This window comes from Equus asinus, chromosome 8, assembly GCF_041296235.1.
Source record: "Equus asinus isolate D_3611 breed Donkey chromosome 8, EquAss-T2T_v2, whole genome shotgun sequence".
Lineage (NCBI taxonomy): Eukaryota > Metazoa > Chordata > Mammalia > Perissodactyla > Equidae > Equus > Equus asinus.
Window position 1 is genome coordinate 37,071,382 of NC_091797.1, and position 23,225 is coordinate 37,094,606.

Below are 23,225 nucleotides of genomic sequence, written 5' to 3' on the forward strand. Positions count from 1 at the left end.
CCTAGTCTATACTTTAGGAAACTGATGTGAAAGTGTTTAAATTTCTTGATCAACTCCAAATTACTAAGATGGACTTCTTTAAAACCAGCCTTCTTACTCCTGATGGAGATGATGTAATTATTCAAATAAAATAATATAATTGGATCTGGACAAGACTATCTTGATGATTTTTACAACTCCAGGCATTCTCCTCCTACATTTTACTATGGCTACCTCAATACTTTTACTCTTCTTAATGTTTCAGTAATACCTTGCAGCAGTGCTTCTGAAAAGCAACCATCTGATTCCTGGGCCCCATGCCACATCTACACGATCAGCCACCTGGGGATGGAAACGAAACCAATGAACTGCTTTTTAACACCCCCCTCAGCTGACTTTTATTCAAGCCTTGCAAACCATTGCTTTGGAGTTTCCAAAACAAAGTTGTTTCTACTTGTCATTTAATCCTCACCATAACCAAGGAAATGCTTATTGTTATCCTTATTTCACAGAGGAGGAAATTCAGTTTCAGAACGGTTAGGTTATATGTGTAAGGTAATTGCCTTTATTTTGTAGTGTCATAAAGGGAAATTAAGTCACCTGGTGTCAGATCCCTTTTATCATTTCCCCCACAAGTTACTGTAACCCATATTCTATGAATAGATGGCCATTTCATAATTATGTTTTGTCATTTCTCATAACTCTTTCTACCTTTCCTGCCACTTCCCTACTATAGGTTAAAGAAATTGAAGATTATGGCACTAATTAACAAAAGCCATCCTGAAGAGTTTATTCTACTGGGCTTTGCTGACCGTCCTTGGCTAGAGCTTCCTGTTTTCATTATTCTTCTTATAACATACCCCACGGCCATGATGGGAAACATAGCCATCATTCTGGTGTCCAAGCTAGACCCCCGTCTGCACAGCCCCATGTATTTCTTCCTCACTAACCTCTCCTTTTTAGACATGTGCTATACCACAAGCATTGTCCCTCAGATGCTGTTTAACCTGGGAAGCACTAAGAAGACAATAAGTTATATGGGGTGTGCCATTCAGCTTTATTTCTTCCACACAATGGGAGCCACAGAATGTCTGCTTCTGGCTATCATGTCTTTTGATCGCTATGTGGCCATCTGCAAGCCTCTACACTACACCCTCGTCATGAATCAGAACATCCGTATCCTATTAGTGTCCACTGTGTGGCTGTGCGGAATAACCTACGCTGTCTCAGAGGCCACTGTTACGTTACAGTTGCCACTGTGTGGTCTCAATAAATTGGATCATCTGGTGTGTGAGATTCCTGTTCTAATAAAGACTGCCTGTGGTGAAAAGGGTATTAATGAGCTCACACTCTCAGTGGTATGCATTTTTATGTTAGCTATTCCGCTATGTTTAATTCTTGCTTCCTATGCTTGTATTGGACATGCTGTATTCAAAATTAAGTCTTCTGAGGGAAGGAAAAAAGCCTTTGGGACCTGTTCCTCCCATCTCATTGTCGTTTTCTTACTTTACGGCCCGGGCATTAGCATGTACCTTCAGCCCCCCTCCTCCATCTCAAGGGACCAGCCCAAGTTCATGGCTCTCTTCTATGGAGTGGTGACTCCTACACTCAACCCTTTCATCTACACCCTGAGGAATAAGGATGTAAAGGGGGCATTAGGCAACTTGGCAAGGAGCATTTTCACATCCAAATGATAGTTGATGGACATCAAATGAAATTATTTAACAATGAGAGTAGGTTTATGGGGGTTTCTCTAATAACTCATTCTTGTCTCCTATTTCCCCCCATCTCATGTTAGATGTTCTTCTTGCAAAATTAGTTATGCTTCTGATATTCTTTATAATGGTGTCAGACAAGGATGATACTTGGCTAATATACACCAGTAATGGCACTCTGTGAAAATATATTTAAAATAATTCTGTACCACTTGGTACATACTGAAATAGTAACTACATTAAATAGTAAAAAAAAAAATAATAAAGTAATAGTGTAAGTTGTAATATAAGCTCATGAGTTCAAGCTAATTTTCATAAAGGAAGATGGCAACCATTTTTTAGTGGACTTCCTATCACCACGTCACCTGAGAAACACTTCATCACTCTCTGCAGGATTGGCCCGTGTCTAAGTGGGCAGCATGGCTACAGTGAACATCCCTTGTGAGGCACTCTACACGTTCGAACAACCATGAGTCTCATAAGTTCATCAACCTCAATTTATATAGCAGCTATTGCTTCATAAATATACATTGCTACTCTTGTTTAATGAACATGTGCAGAGTTTTGTAATTTAATTAAAGAATTTACCATTAAATATTAAAATGAATGAAACATAGGGACAAAATATATGGATAAGTTTCTTAAAGTTCCTTTTTAATGTTATAAATGTGAGCCTTCTGTTTAAGTGAAAGAACAAAGAAGTGATATTAATAATGAGTCAAAACCTGGAAACATTTCTGTGCATCATTGGAATAGCCAGAAATGCGTTTTGAAACTTCAGAATCAGTCTGAGAAAGAAATCATTTGTATTTCTGAATAGGAAAGCAATTTGATTACTTCAATAAACAATATGAGTATGTTTTTGTTCATATAAAGTTTGGATGCAAAGGAGCTCAGAATCTGTATCAAGAAAGGTTGAAAGTGTTAAATTTACTTCTATGATTCACACCCAAAATGTAAAACTTGTCATAAAATTAGTTAAAAATTTTAGGAGCAAATTAATGACTTGTTATAGTTATTTGGTGTAAATTAATATTGTGAGAAGTCAACATGATGTTGTGTATTAAATAAATGAACACTTGTAAGGAAAACAGGAAGGCATCTGGGCTTTTCTGGTATGATTAATTAACAAATTATTTCCAGGAAAATTGCAGGTTATCTTGAACAAGAATCAAGTGTAGCCCTGATCCACTCTGAAAAATAACAGATTTTCTGTGGCTGGTCAAGTTCTTGAGACAAATGGACCTAAGTGTATGCAGTTTGGAAAAATTCTAAGTAACTTTAAAATTTGATCAGTTGTTGACTGATTGCTAGAAAATGTTTTTAATTTTTACACACACACACACATCAAAATAAAGTTTCTACTATGTAAAAGAATATCTCAGATCATTTTATTAGGTAAGACATCATTTGTCTAAGTTAGTCTTCCCAACAGAGAAATACGGTAATTTTTAGTTTGCAGGGGGCAGGGCAAAATCAGCAAGATTTGTGTCAAAATCTTCTCTATAGACTGCTTAGAGTTGTTCTGACTGCTTTCTTAAATTATGCTGCATCCTGGACACAGTTAATCTGTATACTACTTTCTAGGCCTGTAAATATTGCACATTACGGAAGTGTCAATCTTATTCAGACTCTAAAAAATTAGGATTTCCTAATGGAATTATATGCAAAAATCTCAGGATAAAAGATACTGAAAGTAGAGTTTCACTTTATTTCACACAGAAAGTAAATCCATTGCATTAAAGTATCTCTAAATCTGTTTCCCATTGTTCTTCCTTTTCAACCACCACATTGTGCACTACCCCTAAAACCATCATCACCTCCCCAGTCAACCACAGTATGTACTATAATACTACCATTACCTAGACTCTTCTGCATTTTCTGTCTTCTGTGTATTTGTTTATTTTTGCCTATAATAGTATCACCTCCAACTTTCCACTTCTTTAAGGTCTTCTTTAAAATAAATTATAACAATGAACGCAAGAAGTGCTAAAATGCACATTCAAGAATGTGCTTCTTCTCTCTTAACAAGTTTTTAAGTGCACAGATTCATGGTAAGTGTTCTTATCACAAAAAAAAAGCAGAGAGCACAAGTCTTTTGGAGGTGATGGATATGTTCACTATCTTTTTTGTGGTGATGATATCATGGATATATGCACATGTATAAACTCATCAAAATGTACACATTAAATATGTGCAATTTTTGTATATAAAGTATATAGCAATAAAATTTTTAAAAAGAATGTGAATCTGGAAGACAGGAAAAAGACTAAAATGTGAAAAAAAGAGAGGAAGAATTAAATCTATTTTCTAGGAGCAGGTGGAAAAAACTGAATATTTAGTAAGAGAATACAGGAACATATTACTGGTTGAGGGAATGCCATAATCATGGAGATGTTTAAGAAGGAGAACTCACAACTATTGGAAAGACGCCATCAGTTAGTAAATGTGTTAAACATTTTTTTATTTTAAATCTTAGTTAATCTTCAATACCCTGCAAGGTAGGTATTTTGTGCAGTTAATAGATGATGAACTTGGACTCATTAATTCTTGAGCATCTATAGTTTATTTCAGAGCTAGAATTTGAAAGCCTTTCAATTACCAAAATTCCACATTTTTTTCTGCCCTAAAGCAAGCTATTTGGAAAAATGATGGACATTTAAGATTATTCATCAAAATGATGAATAACTCAATATGTTTCAAGCTGAAGATTTCATGGGGCAGAATGTATGCAACATTGAAAGGGAGATATATATTGAACAAGAAATAGAGACCAGAAACAAGGGTAATATTAAAGACTATATTTCTATGGGTAAAGAAATGTTATGGAATTTTTAAGTTTTATATAAGACCTCTCTATGTAATAATACTTCATTTAGCAAAGTAAAAAATGATTTGAAATAAGAAAACACTAGAAACTTGACTAGTCAAGCTTACCACAACAATCTATGCAACAGAGAATGAGGTCCTTGACTAGGGGAAGAGTGATAAAATATAAAAGAAGAAAACAGAGGTGTGAAACACTGATGAAAGAGGTTGACTTGGAAATTCATTGAATGTGATTCCTTTCGGAAAGAGACAAGCCAAGTTAATGGTGATGTTTTAAGTCTAGAGGACTGAGCAGGAGGTGTTGACTTTATCAAGGAAATTAATATCAAGAAAAGTATCATTTGGAGCAGAAGTTTAAAAATATTCTAGAAAATGAGCCAAACTCCAAGAAAGATGTAAATAAAGGTTTTATTAATTATCTACAAGAAGAAATGAACTTCAGTTGCAAAAAGAAAAGATAGATAGGTTTTATGAAAGAAGATTTGAGTAAAAGGATGAAATTTTTTTAATTTTGTAATATTACTTTTTTTAGAGACCTTAAAGAAAGGCAATAACTGTATGTGATTTTATGATATTATAGGATAAAAGGTTTAAGCATACAATATATTAGTATATGATAAATAGTTTAAGAATTAATACTGAGAAGTTGAAGATTGGACAACTGTAGTTTCTGCACAGACTTCTAGCTCTCAGAGTTTGTAATTATCTTCCCCCAGAAGAGTTCTCCAGTGAAATAATGGTACTTAAAAAAACACCTATAAGCCTCAGATTTAAGGTTCTTTATGAACGTGTAATGTTCTGTCTGTATTGGGAGAGTGAGGAGGATTGAAGGGCCAAATGAGCAGTGGGGGCAGGGTTATTGAAACTATTTGGCAGGGAAACTATTTTACAATTTACTTCTGAAATTTCTTGCTATTATCTCAATATATTCCCATTGAGAAAGCATTATAGTTAACCACACCATGGAGAGTTCAGCTTCTTCTAGTCTCAGGGGATTCATTACCACGGACTGCAAATTCTTAACTGAAGAAAATCATCAGGACATCTTTCTCTAAATTCCATAGAAAACTATCTTGAGAGAGAGAGTGCAAACTAATGACTAAATCTGAGTTTACTAAAAGAGTCTTAGGAGAAAGGACACATCTGAAAGGTCACTTTAGTAGGGTTATTAATACTTAATCTTGACTGCTTATCTATGTACATCAATATCTTTGTTAGTATATAGTTATTATGTAACATCACACTCGATGGTGAAAATCTGAAAATTATCCCTCTAAGAACAGGAACAAGACAAGGATGATCGCTCTTGCTACTATTATTCAATACAGCATTGGATCAGCTATACAAGAAACTAGCCAGATCAACTATACAAGAAAAAGAAATGCAGGGTATTCAAACCAGAAAGGAAGAAATAAAACTGTCACTATTTGCATAATACGATTTTATATGTAGAAAACCCTAAAGAATATACCAAAAAAAAATATATTAGAAATAACAAATGCATACCATAAAGTTTCAGGGTACAAAAGCAAGATTAAAAATCAATTGCATTTCAGGGCCGGCCTGGTGGCATAGTGGTTAAGTTCACACATTCTGCTTTGGCATCCCGGGGTTCACTGGTTCAGATCCCAGGCGCAGATCTGTGCACTGCTTGTCAAGCCATGCTGTGGCAGGCGTCCCACATAAAATAGAGGAAGATGGGCATGGATGTTAGCTTAGGGCCAACCTTCCTCAGCAAAAAAGAGGAGGATTGGCAGCATATTTTAGCTCAGGGCTAATCTTCCTCAAAAAAAAAACTCAGTTGCATTTCTATACACTAACAATGAAAGAACAGAAATAGAAGTATACAATCTCATTTACAATCACAACAATAAGAATAATATATCTAGGAATAAATTTAACCAAAGAGGTGAAAAACTTGTACACTGAAAACTATAAAACATTGTTGAAAGAAATTGAAGAACACAAAGAAATGGAAAGTTATTCCATGCTCATGGAATGGAATAATTAACATAGTTAAAATGCTCATATTACCTAAGGCAATCAACAGATTCAGTGCAATCCCAATCAAAATCCCAATGACATATTTCATGGAACTATAGAACAAAGAATCCTGGGAGATTGGTGTCAAGATAGTGGCATAGGCAGACTCTGAACTCACTTCCTTCCATGAACACAACCAAGTCACAACTATTCTTGAAACAAATACCCCTGAGAGAGAATTGAAAACTGGATAAAAAGAACCCCTGCAACAAGGGATAGTCCTGACTGAGGCAGAAGAGGCAAAAATTCCTTTCTGGAGAGAAAAAAGCCACCTTCAGAAGCCATGGTGCCTCACAGCCAGCCTGCAGCAATCCTAAGGTATGCAGCCCTCCCTGGAGGAGTGGGGGTCCTGAGCAGGTTACCACTATAAATATCCTTCAGACTCAGCACAACTGAGACTAGTGTCGTAATATCTGTCTTTACTGATTATTAACTACAATGGGGACTACCCCTAGAAAAGCTATCATATAAGTGTGGAAAAGCCAGCTCTTAAAAGGCCTGTGCATAAATTCAAACATTTTGGAAAGCAAGCTAAAATCACCAGAAAGAAAGGTGCACAGTCTTTTGGTGAAAAGAGACTCATCTGATAAGCTCTGGGTGCATCTCCCTGAGAGATGAGACCTCTCCAGGGAGTGAAACATAGGTGGCAGCCAATATTGTGACCTTGTTACAGGTGTGCTGACACAGACGCTGGCAGACACCATTGGAATTCTTCCCCTGGCCTGTTAGCCCAGGGCCTGTCCTGCCCACTTGAGTGCCAATTTAATCCATCTCAGTCAGGGACTGATGTAGGGACTGGACCCACCCAACAGCAAGCCCTTGGGCAACTATTGTTACATTTCTATACACTAACAATGAAATAGTAATAATAGAAATTACAAATACAATCCTATTTACAATTGCTACAAAAAGAATAAAATATTTAGAAATAAACTTACCAAAGAAGTGAAAGAAAGACTTGTACACCAAAAACTATAAAACATTGCTGAAAGAAATAAAAGACACAAAGAAATGGAAAGATATTCTGTGCTCCTTGATTAGAAGAATTAACATAGTTAAAATATCCATATTTCCTAAAGCAATCTACAGAGGCAATGCAATCACTATCAGAGTTCCACTAATGTTTTCACAGAAATAGAACAAAGAATCCTAAAATTTATATGGAACAAAATGACCCCCAATAGCCAAAGGAATCCTGAGAAAAAAGAACAAAGCTGGAGATATCACACTCCCCGACTTCAAAATATACTACAAAGCTATAGTAGCCAAAACAGCATGGTACCGGCATGAAAACAGACATGCAGATCAATGGAACAAAATTTAGAGCCCAGAAATAAAACCACACAACTATGGACAGTCAATCTTTTACAAAGGAGCTAAGAACATCAAATGGAGAAAGGAAAATCTCTTCAATCAATGGTGTTTGGAATATTGGAGACCCACATGCAAAAGAATGAAAGTAGTCCTTTATCTTACACCATACACAAAAATTAACTCAAAATTGTATATATACAAAATGGAATACTACTCAGCCATAAGAAATTATGAAACTGGCCATATGTGTCAACATGGATGGACCTTGAGTGCATTATGCTAAGTGAAATAAGCCAGAGGCAGAAAGTCAAATACCATGTTATCTTACTCATAAGCAGAAGATAAAGACAACAAGAAACACGTAGAAACAGAGATTGGATTGGTGGTTACCAGAGGTGAAGGGGGAAGGGAGGAGGATGAGAGGGGTGATTAGGCACACGTGTGTGGTGACGTCTTATACTTAGTCTTTGGGTGGTAAACACATTGTAATCTACACAGAAATTGAAACATATAAGTATGTACACCTGAAATTTATATAATGTTATAAACCACTGTTACCACAATAAAAATAAATTTTTAAAAATGGATTAAGGACTTGAATGTAAGACCTGAAACCATGCCATCTCTAGAGGAAAACATAGGCAGTACACTCTTTGGCATTGGTCCTAGCAGCATATTTTCAAGTACCATGACTGACCAGGCAAGGGAAACAATAGAAAAAATAAACACATGGGACTACATCAAACTAAAAAGCTTCTTCACAACAAAGGAAACCATCAACAAAACAAAAAGACAACCTAACAATTGGGAAAAGATATTTGCAAACCATACATCCAACAAGAGGTGAATATCTAAACTATATAAAGAACTCATACATCTCAACAACAAAAAAACTAACAACCCAATTAAAAAATGGGCAAAAGATCTGAACAGACATTTTTCCAAAGAACATATACAGGTGGCCAACAGGCACATGAAAAGACATTCAACATCACTAATTATCAGGGAAATACAAATCAAAACTATGATGAGATATCACCTCATGCCCATCAGAATGGTTACAATTAACATGACAGGAAGGTTATGTCGGAGAAGATGTGGAAAAAAGGGAACTCTTATACACTGATGGTGTGAGTGCAAACTGGTGCAGCCGCTATGGAAAACAGTATGGAGATTCCTCAAAACTAAGAATAGAACCAAGATAGGATCCAACTATTCCACTGCTGGGCATTTATCCAAAGAACATGAAAACATGAATGCATAAAGATATATCCACCCCTACGTTCATTGCAGCATTATTCACAATAGCCAAGACTTGGAAGAAACCCAGCTGCCCATCAAGGGACGAATGGATAAAGATGTGGTATATATACACAACAGAATACTACTCAGCCATAAAAAAGGATGAAATCTGGCTATTTTTGACAGCATGAATGGACCTTGAGGGTATTATGCTAAGCAAAATAAGTTAGAGGGAGAAAGTCAAATAACATATGATCTTGCTCATGAGTAGAAGATAATAACAACAACAAACAATCATATAGAGACAGAGATAATGACAACAACAAACAATCATATAGAGACAGAGATTGAATTGCTATTTACCAGAGGGGAAGGGGGGAGGGAGGAGGGTGAAAAGGGTGATATGGTTCATGTGTATGGTGATTGATTGTAATTAGTCTTTGGGTGGTGAACATTATGTAATCTACACAGAAATCAAAAAATAATGATGCACACCCAAAATTTATATAATGTTATAAACCAATGTTATTGCAATAAAAAATAAAAATATGTGTTCCTGAGAAAAAAAATTCCAGGGGCATTTTTTACAGACATTTAAAAAATCCTAAAATTTGTATGGAACCACAAAAAACCATGAAGCTAAAGAATCCTGAGAAAGAAGAACAAAGCTGGAGGCATCATACTTCCTGATTTTGACTATACTATAAAATTACATGGGCTTCATTACTGTTCCAAGTAAATCAGAATGTGTGTTCACTTACCTTTGTACCAATCACACTAAAAAAAATGCAAATTTGGCATGCCTCTTATGAATTCCTAATTTGAGTAAGATGCTCTAACCCATTTTTAGGTAACCCATGAGGCTGCAGTAATGAATGGTGGGGCATGGTGAGATACAGCAAGAGAAGGCTCTACAACAGGCCCAGGCTGTGGTATAAGGTTATGACAAGTGTTATGACTATAGTGACTATATTTATCTGTTTATACATAATTTTCAATAATATTCCCTTTACTCTCAAAAGTGTCCTAGTTTAGCTGATAAATCATCTGGTCACCTAAAAGATCCAAGGCACATGAAGTGTCTATGGAAGATAAGAATCCTATTAGGAGCCTCTGGCAAGTTCCAATGGGATAATAGAAGCTCATTTTGACAGCCAGTTTCTACTCAAAAAGGAACTTATAGGTTACTATTCATCTCTCATCAGACTAAAAACCTAAAAGGCCACTAAGTAACTAGAGCACTTGAACTGCCTCTCATGAAATGAGTATTATCTGATCTACCAAAATTATAAATCAGACATGCGATGCCACATTTAACTTTTAAATATAAATGTCACACACAGATCAGACCTGAGCAGGACAGAAGGCAACGTATAAATCATTTGGGTATGACATTCCAACGCGTCTGTTAGGCACAAGTAAATTGCATGTGCCCAATTCTGCATTTTTCCTCCCTTCCACAGGTCCCAAGGGCACTCTAAATATCATGTACACTCAACTGCATCTCAGAGTCTTATTCCTAGATTAACTTGGGACGACAGGTGACAAATGGGATTGAAACCATTTTGTATGACCCACAAACTTTTTCTCTTAAACATTTATGCAGTACTGCTGCTTTGCAGTAAACAGTAAAGAGTTCAAGACTCTTCATGAGCTAATCCTAGCTTTACCAATCAATGCCACTACCTATGACTTAATATATCCTTTGCTTAATTCTTTCAGTGGTCAGTTCAAATGCCTTATCTCCACGAAAAAGTGATTCCTTAGTTTAAAAATAGTCTCTCCAACCTCCTTGTATCCCATTTGATATTTTGTATGTACCACTAACAGAACAGTTCTCATTTTCTAGCTTTTATTAATATTATTTTAATATATTTTTGTTTCCTGCGAGATTGTGAGCTCTTGAAGGTAAGAAAGTATCTTCTTCCTATTCCCCTTGGTTTCTATTGAAGATTAACATAAATCAAATTGCCTTTCAAATAAGTAACTGATTTTAACTGAATCATCAATTAATTCGTTTTGATTCATGCACCTATCCATCTTTCCTTTTGTCCAGTGTTGTTCAAGATTAGAAGCAAACTTATTACAGTTAGCACATTGTATACATTCTCCATCACTCCTGCTGAGCATGTGATAAAACTGTCTCAATTCAATATAAACTAGGTTGTGCAACAGAAATATTCAATGAAGGATAATACAGAGCAATTTTTAAAAATGTTGTGACAAAAATGATACTTTCAAATAGTTGGAACAAAAGTAATGTTTTTTCTTCAAATGTTAGTCACAAATTGCAGGGTTGTTATGGGAAATTCTAAAATAATCAGGAGTTTCCTTTGCGGAGTTCTAACAGTAAGGATAGTGTGATATGTTTGTGAAACTTCTCTTCTGAAATAATCAAAAGAAGTGTGTAATCTCCATTCTTTTATCATATGCAACTTTCTTTTAAGGGATTTCTTCCTCTCATAATTTTTTATTCCCTACCCACTTGTCATTGCTGTTTAATCTTCACAGCAATGTAGAATCACTGAGTTCTTTCTAAGAAAATTGAAATTTTCTATTAATCTGAGATAACCATCTGTACTCAAGAATCCTAGACATAATGGAAAGGATAGAGAGTGGTCATTCATAAACTATAGGGACAAAAATTAATTCTATGTGATAGCAAATACTCCAGAAAAAAGTAAAACTACTTTTTAATAAAGAAGTTGTAAAGTACAGTTGATAAAAATGTTAGATACCATTTTTTGCTTGAAATTTGATTATACTTTTGTCTTAAGCACATAGCTTCATATGGCATTTCTCCAGTCAATAGTGATTTAAATTGGCTGATTTTTATATTTCTATTATTATTATATGCTTCCACATAATTTGGTTGCGTATCTGGCAACATGCTAAATGGCTTCTCCTATTTATATTCTTAGAATTTCTGGCGAATAATTAGTAAAATACATTCAATATATACATTTATTTTGCATTTTTATGGTTAGTCATTTCATAGAATATTCTTTTGACATTTATTCTTCATTAAATCTTTAAGATGAAGAATTATATTTAATATTTTAACTTGCCCAAGTCTGTCCAACTTTAGAATTTGTATGACTATTTTAAGCCTAGAATCCAGAGAAATTACTTCTGAAGGTAGAAATAATATAAATGTAGGGTGAGGGTCATTATAGCAATATTATAAAATATGTTGATTAACAGTTCCTATATTAGTTTCCCAGGGCTGCCATTACAAATTACCACAAACTGAGTGACTTAAACCAACAGAAATGTATTCTCTCATAGCTATGGAGGCTAGAAGCCTTAAATTCAGCTGTTGGCAGGGTCATTCTCTCTCTGAAGGCTCTAGGGAAGAATCCTTCCTCATCTCTCCCTAGTTTCTGTTGGTTCCTGGCAATTTTTAGTGTTTCTTAGCTTTTAGATGCATCACTCCGCCTCTGCCTCCATTGTCACTTGGAGTTCTCCCTGCATATCTCTCTGTGTCTTCACATGGCTATCCTCTCTCTCTGTGTTTGTCTCTTCTTATAAAGACACAAGTGATTGATTTAGGGCCCACCTTAACCCAGTATTATCTCATCATTGCCTATAACTTAATCACCATCTGCAAATACCCCATTTCCAAATATGGTTATGCAGTGAGCTTCTAGAGGAACATGATTTTGGGGGTGACATATTCAACCCACACCACATATCATAGAAATCATACAGTATTTTTCTTTCTCCATATGACTTATTTCACTCAGCATAATACCCTCAAGTTCTATCCATGTTGTCACAAATGGCAAGATTTCATCTTCTTTTACAGCTGTGGAGTATCCCATTGTATATATATATATATATATATATATATATATATATATATATATATATATATACCACATCTTCTTTATCCATTCATCCATTAATAGTCTATTAGGTTGCTTCTACTCTTGGCTTTTATGAATAAAGTTGCATGAACCTAGGGCTAGGTATATATATTTGAATTAGTGTTTTCATGTTCTTTGAATAAATGCCCAAAAGTGGAATAGTTGGATCAAATGGCAGTTCTATTTTTAATTTTTTGCGGAATCTCCCTACTATTTTCTATAGTGACTGCACCAATTTACATTCCCACCAGCAGTGTATGTGGGTTCCCTTTTCTCTATATCCTCTTCAACACTTGTTATTTCTTGTCTTGTTAATTATAGCCAATCTGACAGGTCTGAGGTGATATCTCACTGTAGTTTTGATTTCCATTTCCTTAATAATTAGTGATGTTCAACATCTTTTCTTGTGTCTGTTGACTATCTGTACGTCTTCTTTGGGAAAATGTTCACATTCTCTGCCAATTTTTCACTTGGGTTGTTTGCTTTACGTTGCTGAGTTGTGTGAGTTCTTTATATATATTGGATATTAACGCCTTATCAATTATATGATTTGTAAATATCTTCTTCAAACTGGTTGTCTTTTGTTTTTGTTGACAGTTTCCTTTGCCATGCAGAAGCTTTTTAGTTTGATGTAATCCCATTTGCTAATTTTTTCCTTTTGTTTCCCTTGCGTGAAAAGACATATTTAAAAAGATGTTGCTAAGATCGATGTCAAAGACCATACTGCCTATGTTTTCATACAGGAGTTTTATGGATTCAGGTCCTACACTCAAGTCTTTACTCCATTTTGAAGCAATTTTTGTGTATGGTATAATATAGTAGTCTAGTTTCATTCCTTCCTTTGCACGTTGCTGTCTAGTTCTCACCATTTATTGAAGACTTTCCTTGCTCCATTATATGTTCTTGGATCCTTTATCAAAAGTTAGCTGACCTGGGGCCCAGTGGCATAGTGGTTAAGTGCACATGTTCTGTTGTGGCAGCCCATGGTTTGCAGGTTTGGGTTCTGTGTGTGGACCTACACACCATTCATCAAGCCATGCTGTGGTGGCATCCCTCTTACAAAACAGAGGAAGATTGGCACAGATGTTAGTTCAGGGACAATCTTCCTCACAAAAAGAAAAAAAGAAAATTATCTGACCACAAATGTGTGGGTTTATTTCTGGGATCTCAATTCTGTTCCATTGATCTGAGTGTCTGTTTTTCTGACATTACCATGCTGTCTTGAATATTATACAATTGCCATGTATTTTGGAATTAGGGAGGGTAATAACCCCAACTTTGTCCCTTTTTCTCAGGATAACTTTGGCTATTTGGGGTCTGTTGTTGTACCATATACATTTCAGGATCTTTGTTCTATAGTTCCTTGGAAAATGTCGTTGGGATTCTTATTGGGATTGCATTGAATCTGTTGATTTCTTTAGGTAATATGGACATTTTAACCATGTTAATTCTTTCATTCCATGACCACGGAATAGCTTTCCATTTCTTTGTGCCTTCCTCCATTTCTTTCAATAATGTCTTACAATTTTCAGTGTAAAGGTCTTTCACCTCCTTGGTTAAATTTATTCCTAGGTATTTTATTCTTTTTCTTGTGATTGTAATTTAGATTATATTCTTCATTTCTCTTTCTACTAGTTTGTTGTTACTGTATATAAAAGCACCTGACTTTTGTATGTTGATTTTGTACTTTGCAACTTTATTGTATTTGTTAATTATTTCTAATAGTTTTTGGTGGATTTTTAGGTTTTTCTATATATAAAATAATTTCACCCATACCTAGTGACAGTTTTGCTTCTCCCTTTCCAATTTGGATAATTTTATTTCTTTTTTTGCCTAACAGATCTGGCTAGAACTTCTAATACTGTGTTGAATAAGACAAGTGATCCTTGTCTTGTTCCTGTTCTTACAGGGATAGCTTTAAGTTTTTCACCATTGAGTATGATGTCAGCTGTGGGTTTGTCATATACGGCCTTTATTACGTTGAGGTACGTTCCTTCTATACCTATTTTATTGAGAATTTTTATCTTACATTTATGCTGACTCTTGTTAATGCTTTCTCTACATCTGTTGAGATGATCATGTAGTTTTTATTCTTCATTTTGTTAATGTGGTTTCTCACATAGACTGATTTGCTGATGTTGAACCATCTTTGCATCCCAGGAATACACTTGATCATGATATATAATCCTTCTGATGTATTGCCGTATTTGATTTGCTAATATTTTGTTGAGAATTTTTGCATCTATGTTCTTCAGAGATACTGGCCTGCAATTTTGTTTATGTTGTCCTTGTCCAGTTTTGATATCAGGATAATGCTAGCCTCATAAAATGAGTTAGGAAAATCCCATCCTCCATTTTTTGGAAGACTTTAAGAAGATAGGTATTGAAACTTCTTGAATATTTGGTAGGATTCACCAGAGAAACTGTGTCATCCTGGACATTTGTATTTGGGAGGTTTTTGATTACTGTTTCTTTACTAGTGGTTGGTCTACTCATATTCTCTATTTCTTCTTGATTCAGTTTTGGGAGGTTGTGTGATTCTAAGAATTTATCCATTTCTTCTAGATTATCCAATTTGTTAGCATATTGCTTTTCATAATATTCTCATAATGCTTTGTATTTCTATGATATCCATTGTAATTTATCCTCATTCATTTCTGATTTTCTTTATTTGAGATGTGTCTCTTTCTTTCGTACTGAGTCTGTTTAAGGGTTTGGCAGTTTTGTTTATCTTTTCAGAGAACCAGCTCTTAGTTTCATTGACTTTTCCTAATGTCTTCTTAGTCTCTATTTCATTTATTTCTGCTCTAATTTTTTTTATTCCTTCATTCTACTGAATTTGACCTTTGTTCTTCTCTTCCTAGCTCTTTTAAAGATAGTGTTATATTTTTTAACTGAGATTTTTCTTGTTTGTTTAGGTAGGCCTGAATTGCTATATTCATTCTTCTTATTACCACTGTTACTCCATCCTATACGTTTTAGTATGTTGTGTTTTCATTTTCATTTTCTCCAAGTATTTCTCAATTTCTCCTTTGATTTCTTCATTGATCTAGTAGTTGTTCAGTTACATGTAGTTCAGTCTCCACATATTTGTGACTTTTCCAGCTTTCTTCTTGTAATTGATTTCTAGTTTCATAGCATTGTAGTCAGAAAAGATGCTTATATCATTTCAATCTCCTTAAATTTAGTGAGACTTTTTTGTTTTCCAACATATGAGGTCTATCTTTAAGACTATTCCATGTGTGCTTGAGAAGAATGTATACTCCACTGTTGTGGGATGAAATGTTCTATATATTTATTAAGTCCATCTGGTCTAATGTGTCATTTAAGGCAAATATTTCTTTCTTGGCTTTCTGTCTGGATGATCTGTCCATTGATGTAAGTGGAGTACTGCAGTCACCAATATTGTTGTGTTACTATCAACATTTCTCTTGAGTGTGTTAATAGTTGCTTTATATACTTTGTTTCTTTTATATTAGGTGCATATGTATTAATATATGTTATGCCTCATTGCTGGGGGATTGTCCCCTTTATCATTACATAATGTCCATCTTTGTCTCTTGTTATCCTTTTTGGCTTGAAATCTATTATGACTGATATAAGTATGGCTACACTCTCTTTCTTTTGGTTGCCATTAACTTGAAGTGTCATCTTCCATCTCTTCACTTTGAGCCTATGTTTGTCTTTAGAGCTGAGATGGGTCCACCAGAGGCAGCATACTGTTGGGCTTTATTTTTTAATCCATTGAGCCACTCTGTGTCTTTTCATGGGTGAATTCAATCCTTTTACATTTAGGGTGATTATGGATATGTGAGGAGTTAATATTGCCATTTTATCTTTTGATATCTGGTTCCTCTACATTTACATTGTTTCTTTTTCCTATGTTCCTGCCTGCCATTTCAGTTTCATGGTTTTCTGTGATGTGTTTCTCAGTTTCCTCTTTTTTATGTTTTGTGACTCTGCTCTGAATTTTTATTTTATGGTTACCATGAGGTTTGTACAAAATATTTCATAGATGAGCTAGTCTTTTCTGCTGAAAGCATCTTACCTTCACTTGCCTATGTGGGTTCTGTTCTTTTCCTCTTCCTCTTGCATGATTTTATTGTTACAAATTATCTGTTTTGCATTGTGAATTTTGTTAGCAAATTGAAGTAATTACAGTTATTTTTCATGGTTTATTTCACTTTAACCATATAATTGTTTACTAACCTATACTGATATAGAGTTGCAATTTGCTGATCCTGTGTGTCTATGTATCATGTTGCTTAAAGCTTTGTATACCTTTGCCTCTTCATTTCATGTATGAGAGCTCTTTTACAGATTTCTTGTAAGGCAAGGCTAGTGACAATGAATTCCCTCAGCTTTTGTTTGTCTAGGAAAGCTTTTACTTCTCCTTCATATTTGAAAGATACTTTTCTGGATAGAAAATTCTTAAATGACAGTTTTTATCTTTCAATATTTTGAATATACCATTCCACTCTCTCCCTTCTTGTAGAGTTTCTGCTGAGAAATCTGTTGACAGCCTAATGGGAATTGTTTAGTAGGCTATTGTTTTTATTTCACTGGCCTCCCTTAATATTCTTTGTTTGTCATTGATTTTTGACAGTTTTAATATAATGTGTCTTGGCTGAAGTCTTTTTGTGTTGAGATAATTAGGTGTTCCATTATCTTCATGTACTTGTATATCCAGTTTCTTCCCCAGGTTTGCAAAATTCTCAGCTATTATTTCTTTAAATAAACTCTCTGCTCCCTTCTCCTTCTCTTCTCCTTCTGGGAGTCCCATTATCCTTATGTTGCTTTTCCTAATTCAGTCAGATATTTCTTACAGAATGTCTTCATTTTTTTAAATCTTAGTTCTCTCTCCTCTTCCTCCTGAACCATTTCTACATTTCTATCTTTGACCACACTAACTCTCTTTTCCATGTGATCTTCTCTATTTCAATGCTTTCTACTTTATTCTTCATCTAATTTATTGAGCTCTTTAGCACCAGAGTTTCTCTTGGGTTCTTTTTTAGAGTTTCAATCTTTGGAAAAGTACTCCTTCTGTTCATTAATTTTATTCCTGAGCTCACTGAACTGTCTTTCTGAGTTTTCTTTAGCTCATTTATTTTCTTCATGGTGTCTATCTTGAATTCTCTATCATTTAGATTGCAATCTTCCATGAATTCAAGTTTGATTTTTAGAAAACTGTCATTTTCTTTTTGTGGTACAGTGTTACCATAGCTTTTCATGATGCTTGATGAGTTGTTCCTCTGCTGGCACATTTGTAGTTGCAAACACCTTGTTTAAGCTTAAGAAAGTCATGTATCTTCACTGCAATATTCTTATTTACAAAGTGAGAAAAAAAACTTATACCTGTCATCCTGCCTGTGATCAAATTGCATAAGGTTCACATAAGTGGTTTGAAAAGTATAAAAACAAAAATAGCTGTGTTAATCATCAAAGGAATTTTTAGTAAATGATCTTTGTTTTAGATTATAAAATAAATAGATAATCAAGCCAATGTGGCTTGGAATGATCACATATGCCATAATTATATCACTCCAAAAAAATCATCTACACATGTAAAAGGGTATTTATATGTTTTTCAAGAAGAAAAGACAAAGGTAAATTTAAAAACTGCATTATGTTAAGCGAAATAAGTCAGTCAGAGAAAGACGAACTCTATATGACTCCACTCATAGGTGGAAATTAGTATATTGAGAAGGAGATCTGATCGGTGGTTACCAGGGAAAAGGGGGGGTGGGGGGAGGGTACGGAGGGGGAAGTGGTGTACCCACAATATGACTAACAAAAATGTACAACTGAAATCTCAAAAGGTTGTAATCTATCATAACATTAATAAAAAAAATAAATAAATAAAATAAAAAATAAAAAAAATAAAAAAATTAAAAAAAAAAAAGAATTACATAACGAGAGACTAGGATACTAAATGAGGTGTCCCAAACCATAAGATTTCCATAGTGCAAGATGGTCCAAAGAACTAAGCTATGTGTTTTAAGATTTTATGGTTTTTTGCTCTGCGATGGTTCACCATATGTGCTGCCAATAGTTTACTAAAGTTTCCTTCATAAACAAGATTCTTGGTTCTTCATTTCTTGGACAGTAAGTTAAGGAGAAGTGAATACACCCCATATTATTGTTTATGCCTACTTGAAGATAAGGGAAGACACAGAAAGGAGAAGACAAAGTCAGCAGAATCGATGTAATTGCAAGCCACACTTGATATTAAGGGGAATTTTGAGATGTGTTTTTCATTTTAGTAATTTAGGAAATATGGCATGAATCAATCATATCTAACCTTTAAAGCCTCAAAAACTACAACTGACATTTTGGTTACCATACAAATCTCAAGTGTTGCCAAGATTTTATGTTGTATTGAATTGCCCCTTATCCATTTTTCCACTCTAGCTGAATATGCCTGCTAGTTTAAAGTGTTATATACATAGCACACTTATTTCTGGTTGAGATAGTTGGCAATAATATAGGTAACAAAACTATTACTTTCATAAAAAATACATTTCTTTATTTGGAAAATATATAAGTTGATCTTCATAATATACTTACTAACTGCAAATATTCAAATTAAATCAAGCTTAAAAAGAAACAAATAACATTGTCCATACAGTTTTTATTATAAAGTTATCCCGATATATTTTCAAGTAGTTCTTTTAAACACCCTTTGGATTTATCAAGAGTCACTTTCAGAACCCAGCACTCTGTCTGTCTCAGATATCCTTTTTGCTCCTTAGCTTATGCAGGTGCTCCAAGTACTTACTTTACCTAACTATATCTAGTTTATAATGTCAATCAGTTTACAATCTCTATATCACAGCTTCACAAGTTATTTCCACTTATAATACACTTCTCATTGCTTTGGAAAAAAAGAAATATGAGATGCTGACTTCTGCTGCAATACTTCAGAGTCCTTCTTGCTACAATTTATAAAAGTTACTTTCTTTTTTTAAAAAAAAAGATTTTATTTTTTTTCCTTTTTCTCCCCAAAGCTCCCTAGTACATATTTGTGTATTTTTAGTTATGTGTCCCTCTAGCTGTGGCATGTGGGACACCAACCCAGCATGGCCCAATGAGTGGTGCCATGTCTGTGCCCAGGATTTGAACTGGGGAAACCCGGGCTGCTGGAGCAGAGCATGCGAACTTAACCACCCGGCCACGGGGCTGGCCCCTAAAAGTTACTCTCTTACTATTCAAAATTGCATGTTAAAGAATACAGACAAAAGTCCCTCAATATTATCTAAAATTCAAAAAAGAGTAACAGTGTTGGAAAAGAGATTTAAGATACTTCACTATGTCTATGACTAAAAGATAGAAGACAAACTTTATGATGAATTCTGACTTATAAGCAAGAAATTAAAATACATATTCTATGTTTTTAAAAATTAAGAATATCTTTCCATAAGAATTACACCTGGTCTTTTATTAATATTTACAACAAATTCCATGATTTTTCAACTAAGAAAAGAGTACCTTTGTTTTATTAGCTTTATTCCACTGGAGAAGAAATGTAATATTCATGTTTGATCTAAATTTTACACGGCTGTTCTCTCCAATAGAGAATGGTTGGTATTGAAGCAGACTGTGTTTACTTCATATCTGTTTCCAAGAACTCTGTTACCTTTTGAGAGTAGATGCTCAATAAGTGTTGATAGAGAGAGTGAATGAAAGGGTGGTTTATGAATGGATAGTTGGACGAACAATTGGTGAAGAGATGCTCTATTATACTGTTAATGCCACAAGTATGTGGGCTCACTTTCACCCCATTAGTCTTTTTACTGCCCCTCTTACATCTTTGTTTCTGAGGGTGTAGATCAGAGGGTTGAGGCTAGGCGTGACAACAGTATAAAAGAGGGCAATGAACTTGCCTTGATCTTGAGAATCTCCCGATGGTGGCTGGAGATATATGCACATGACTGGAATGAAAAAGAGGGCTACAACCATAAGATGGGCTCCACAGGTCCCAAAGACTTTCTGAAGGCCAGTTGTTGACTGCATCCTCAGCACAGCTTGGGAAATGGCACCATAGGAGCTAAGAATGAGGATGAGAGGTATGAGAACAAAAATAGAGCTCATGACCATGAGGGTCAGCTCATTAGCATGGGTATCAACACACGACAGTCGCAGCAGTGCTGGAACTTCACATGAGAAGTGGTCCACTTGGTGATGTCCACACAGGGGTACAAAGAAGGTAAAAGAAAAATGAAGGGCTGAGTTGGTAAACCCACTTACCCAAGAAGCCACAGCCAGCAGATGGCAGAAACGAGGGTGCATGAGGACAGTATAATGCAAAGGTCTACATACAGCTACATAACGGTCATAAGACATTACCACCAGTAGCACACACTCTGTGGTTCCCAGTGCAAGGACAAAGTAAAGTTGAATCATGCAACCAGCATCAGAGATGGTTTTCTCTGGGCCCCAGAGGTTGACCAGCAACTGAGGGATGGAGCTGGTGGTGTAGCAGAGATCCAGAAAAGAGAGGTTTGAGAGGAAGAAGTACATGGGAGTGTGGAGATGGGAGTCCAGGTATGACAAGATAATGATGAACAGGTTGCCTATCAATGTCATCAAGTAAAATATCAAGATAACCACAAAGAGAACTACTTCCAGATGAGGCCATTTAGAAAAACCCAGCAGAACAAAGTAGCCTTCAGAACTTGCATTGATTTTTTCCATCATCGTTCATTTCTTGTTACCTGAGGAGAGAATCACATACACTCGAAAAAAGTAGGGAAATCCCTCAAGAATCATAAGGACACATGAAAAAGAAACAGAAACCAGTTTGAAGGGCCTACACTATTCGATTCTTGGACAATCTGGGCATTAAGAAAAATGATGATACTAATGAATTGAAAGAAATAAGACTCTACAAGCTCATACTGACATATAAAAAAATAATAAAGAAATTGTGGAGAAGAGAATGTTATTTCTCTTGATAGGATCCTAATTTAAAAATATAGATGCAATTGTGGAGTTAGAAACACATAAAGGGATGCTAAAAACTAGTGAATGAAAATATGATCAGAAACAGGATACTTACATAGTCTGAACTATCTCCCCACAAATTATTTGTTAACTATGAAATGAAAAATAGTAACCTTGACAAAACAAAAACCTCCTGGGCCTCATTGTAGCTTAGTAATCAATGTTAACATCACCAATGTTGAGACAAACCAACAACAAATGCTCACTGATATTATGCTCTGAACAGGACATAATGTCACCTCAGTGATACTCCTGTCTAAAATGCACAGCCTGATTCTAATAATGAAGACACATAAGACAAACTCAAATTGAGACAAATTGGACAAAGCAGCTGGCGTGTATTCTCAAAAACATCAAATTCAAGGAAGATAAACAAAGGCTAAGGAACTGGTGCATATGAAAGGAGATCAAAGAGACATGACATCTAAATGTGTGATCCTGGACAGGGGAAAAAATAACTAATAACAACACTACTGAGACAATTGGAGAAATATGAATAAAGACTATGGATTAGATAATAATATTGTATCCATATTGAATTTTCTGATTTGAACCATACAGTGGTTATGTAAAATAAAGTTTTAGGAAATAAACAATGAAGTGTATAGGGGTAAAGCGACATGTCTCCAACTTACTCTCAAATGGTCCAGAAAAACAGATGCCACATAGATGAAAGGTAGATTAATAGATAGATAGACACATAAATAGAGAGAGAGAGAAAAGGAGACAGACAGAAAGATGATAGATTAAATCTTTCCAGCTACAGTGTAAACTATACCTGAATCTGGGTAAAGGGTTAATGGTGGTTCTTTGTACCACTTTTGCAACTTTTATGTAGATTTTAAATCTTACCAGAATAAAATGTTAAAAATGTAAATGTAAAATAAATTTTGGTGGGTTTTTTTAGTTTTTGTAATTATTTTATTGAGGTAACATTTGTTTATAACTGTGTAATTTCAGAGGTACATCATCATATTTTGGCTTCTGTTTAGACTGCGTCACTTTCACTACCAAAAGTCTAGTTTCCATCTGTCAGCATACACATGTGACCTTTTACCCCTTTTCCCTTCCCCTACCACCTTCCCTCTGATAACCATCAATCTATTCTCCTTCTCTAAGTGTTTGTTTGTCTATATTCCACATATGTGCGAAATTATGTGGTATTTGTCTTTCTCTGTCTGACTTATTTCACTTAGCATAATGCCCTCCAGGTTCATCCATGTCACCGTAA

The 23,225-nt window shown here is 35.0% G+C and overlaps 2 protein-coding genes across 2 annotated transcripts; one reads left to right on the forward strand and one right to left on the reverse strand.

The window, feature by feature from the left end:
- Nucleotides 1-734: 734 nt before the first annotated feature.
- Nucleotides 735-1,673, forward strand: LOC106843517 (olfactory receptor 2B11-like). Its single transcript, XM_014860548.2, has one exon. The coding sequence runs from the start codon at nucleotides 735-737 to the stop codon at nucleotides 1,671-1,673; it is 939 nt and encodes a 312-aa protein (XP_014716034.2).
- Nucleotides 1,674-20,764: 19,091 nt separating this feature from the next.
- Nucleotides 20,765-21,695, reverse strand: LOC106843518 (olfactory receptor 2J3-like). Its single transcript, XM_014860549.3, is given in 2 exon segments — nucleotides 20,765-21,679; nucleotides 21,681-21,695. Coding segments are annotated over 2 exon segments (930 nt in total).
- Nucleotides 21,696-23,225: the final 1,530 nt, after the last annotated feature.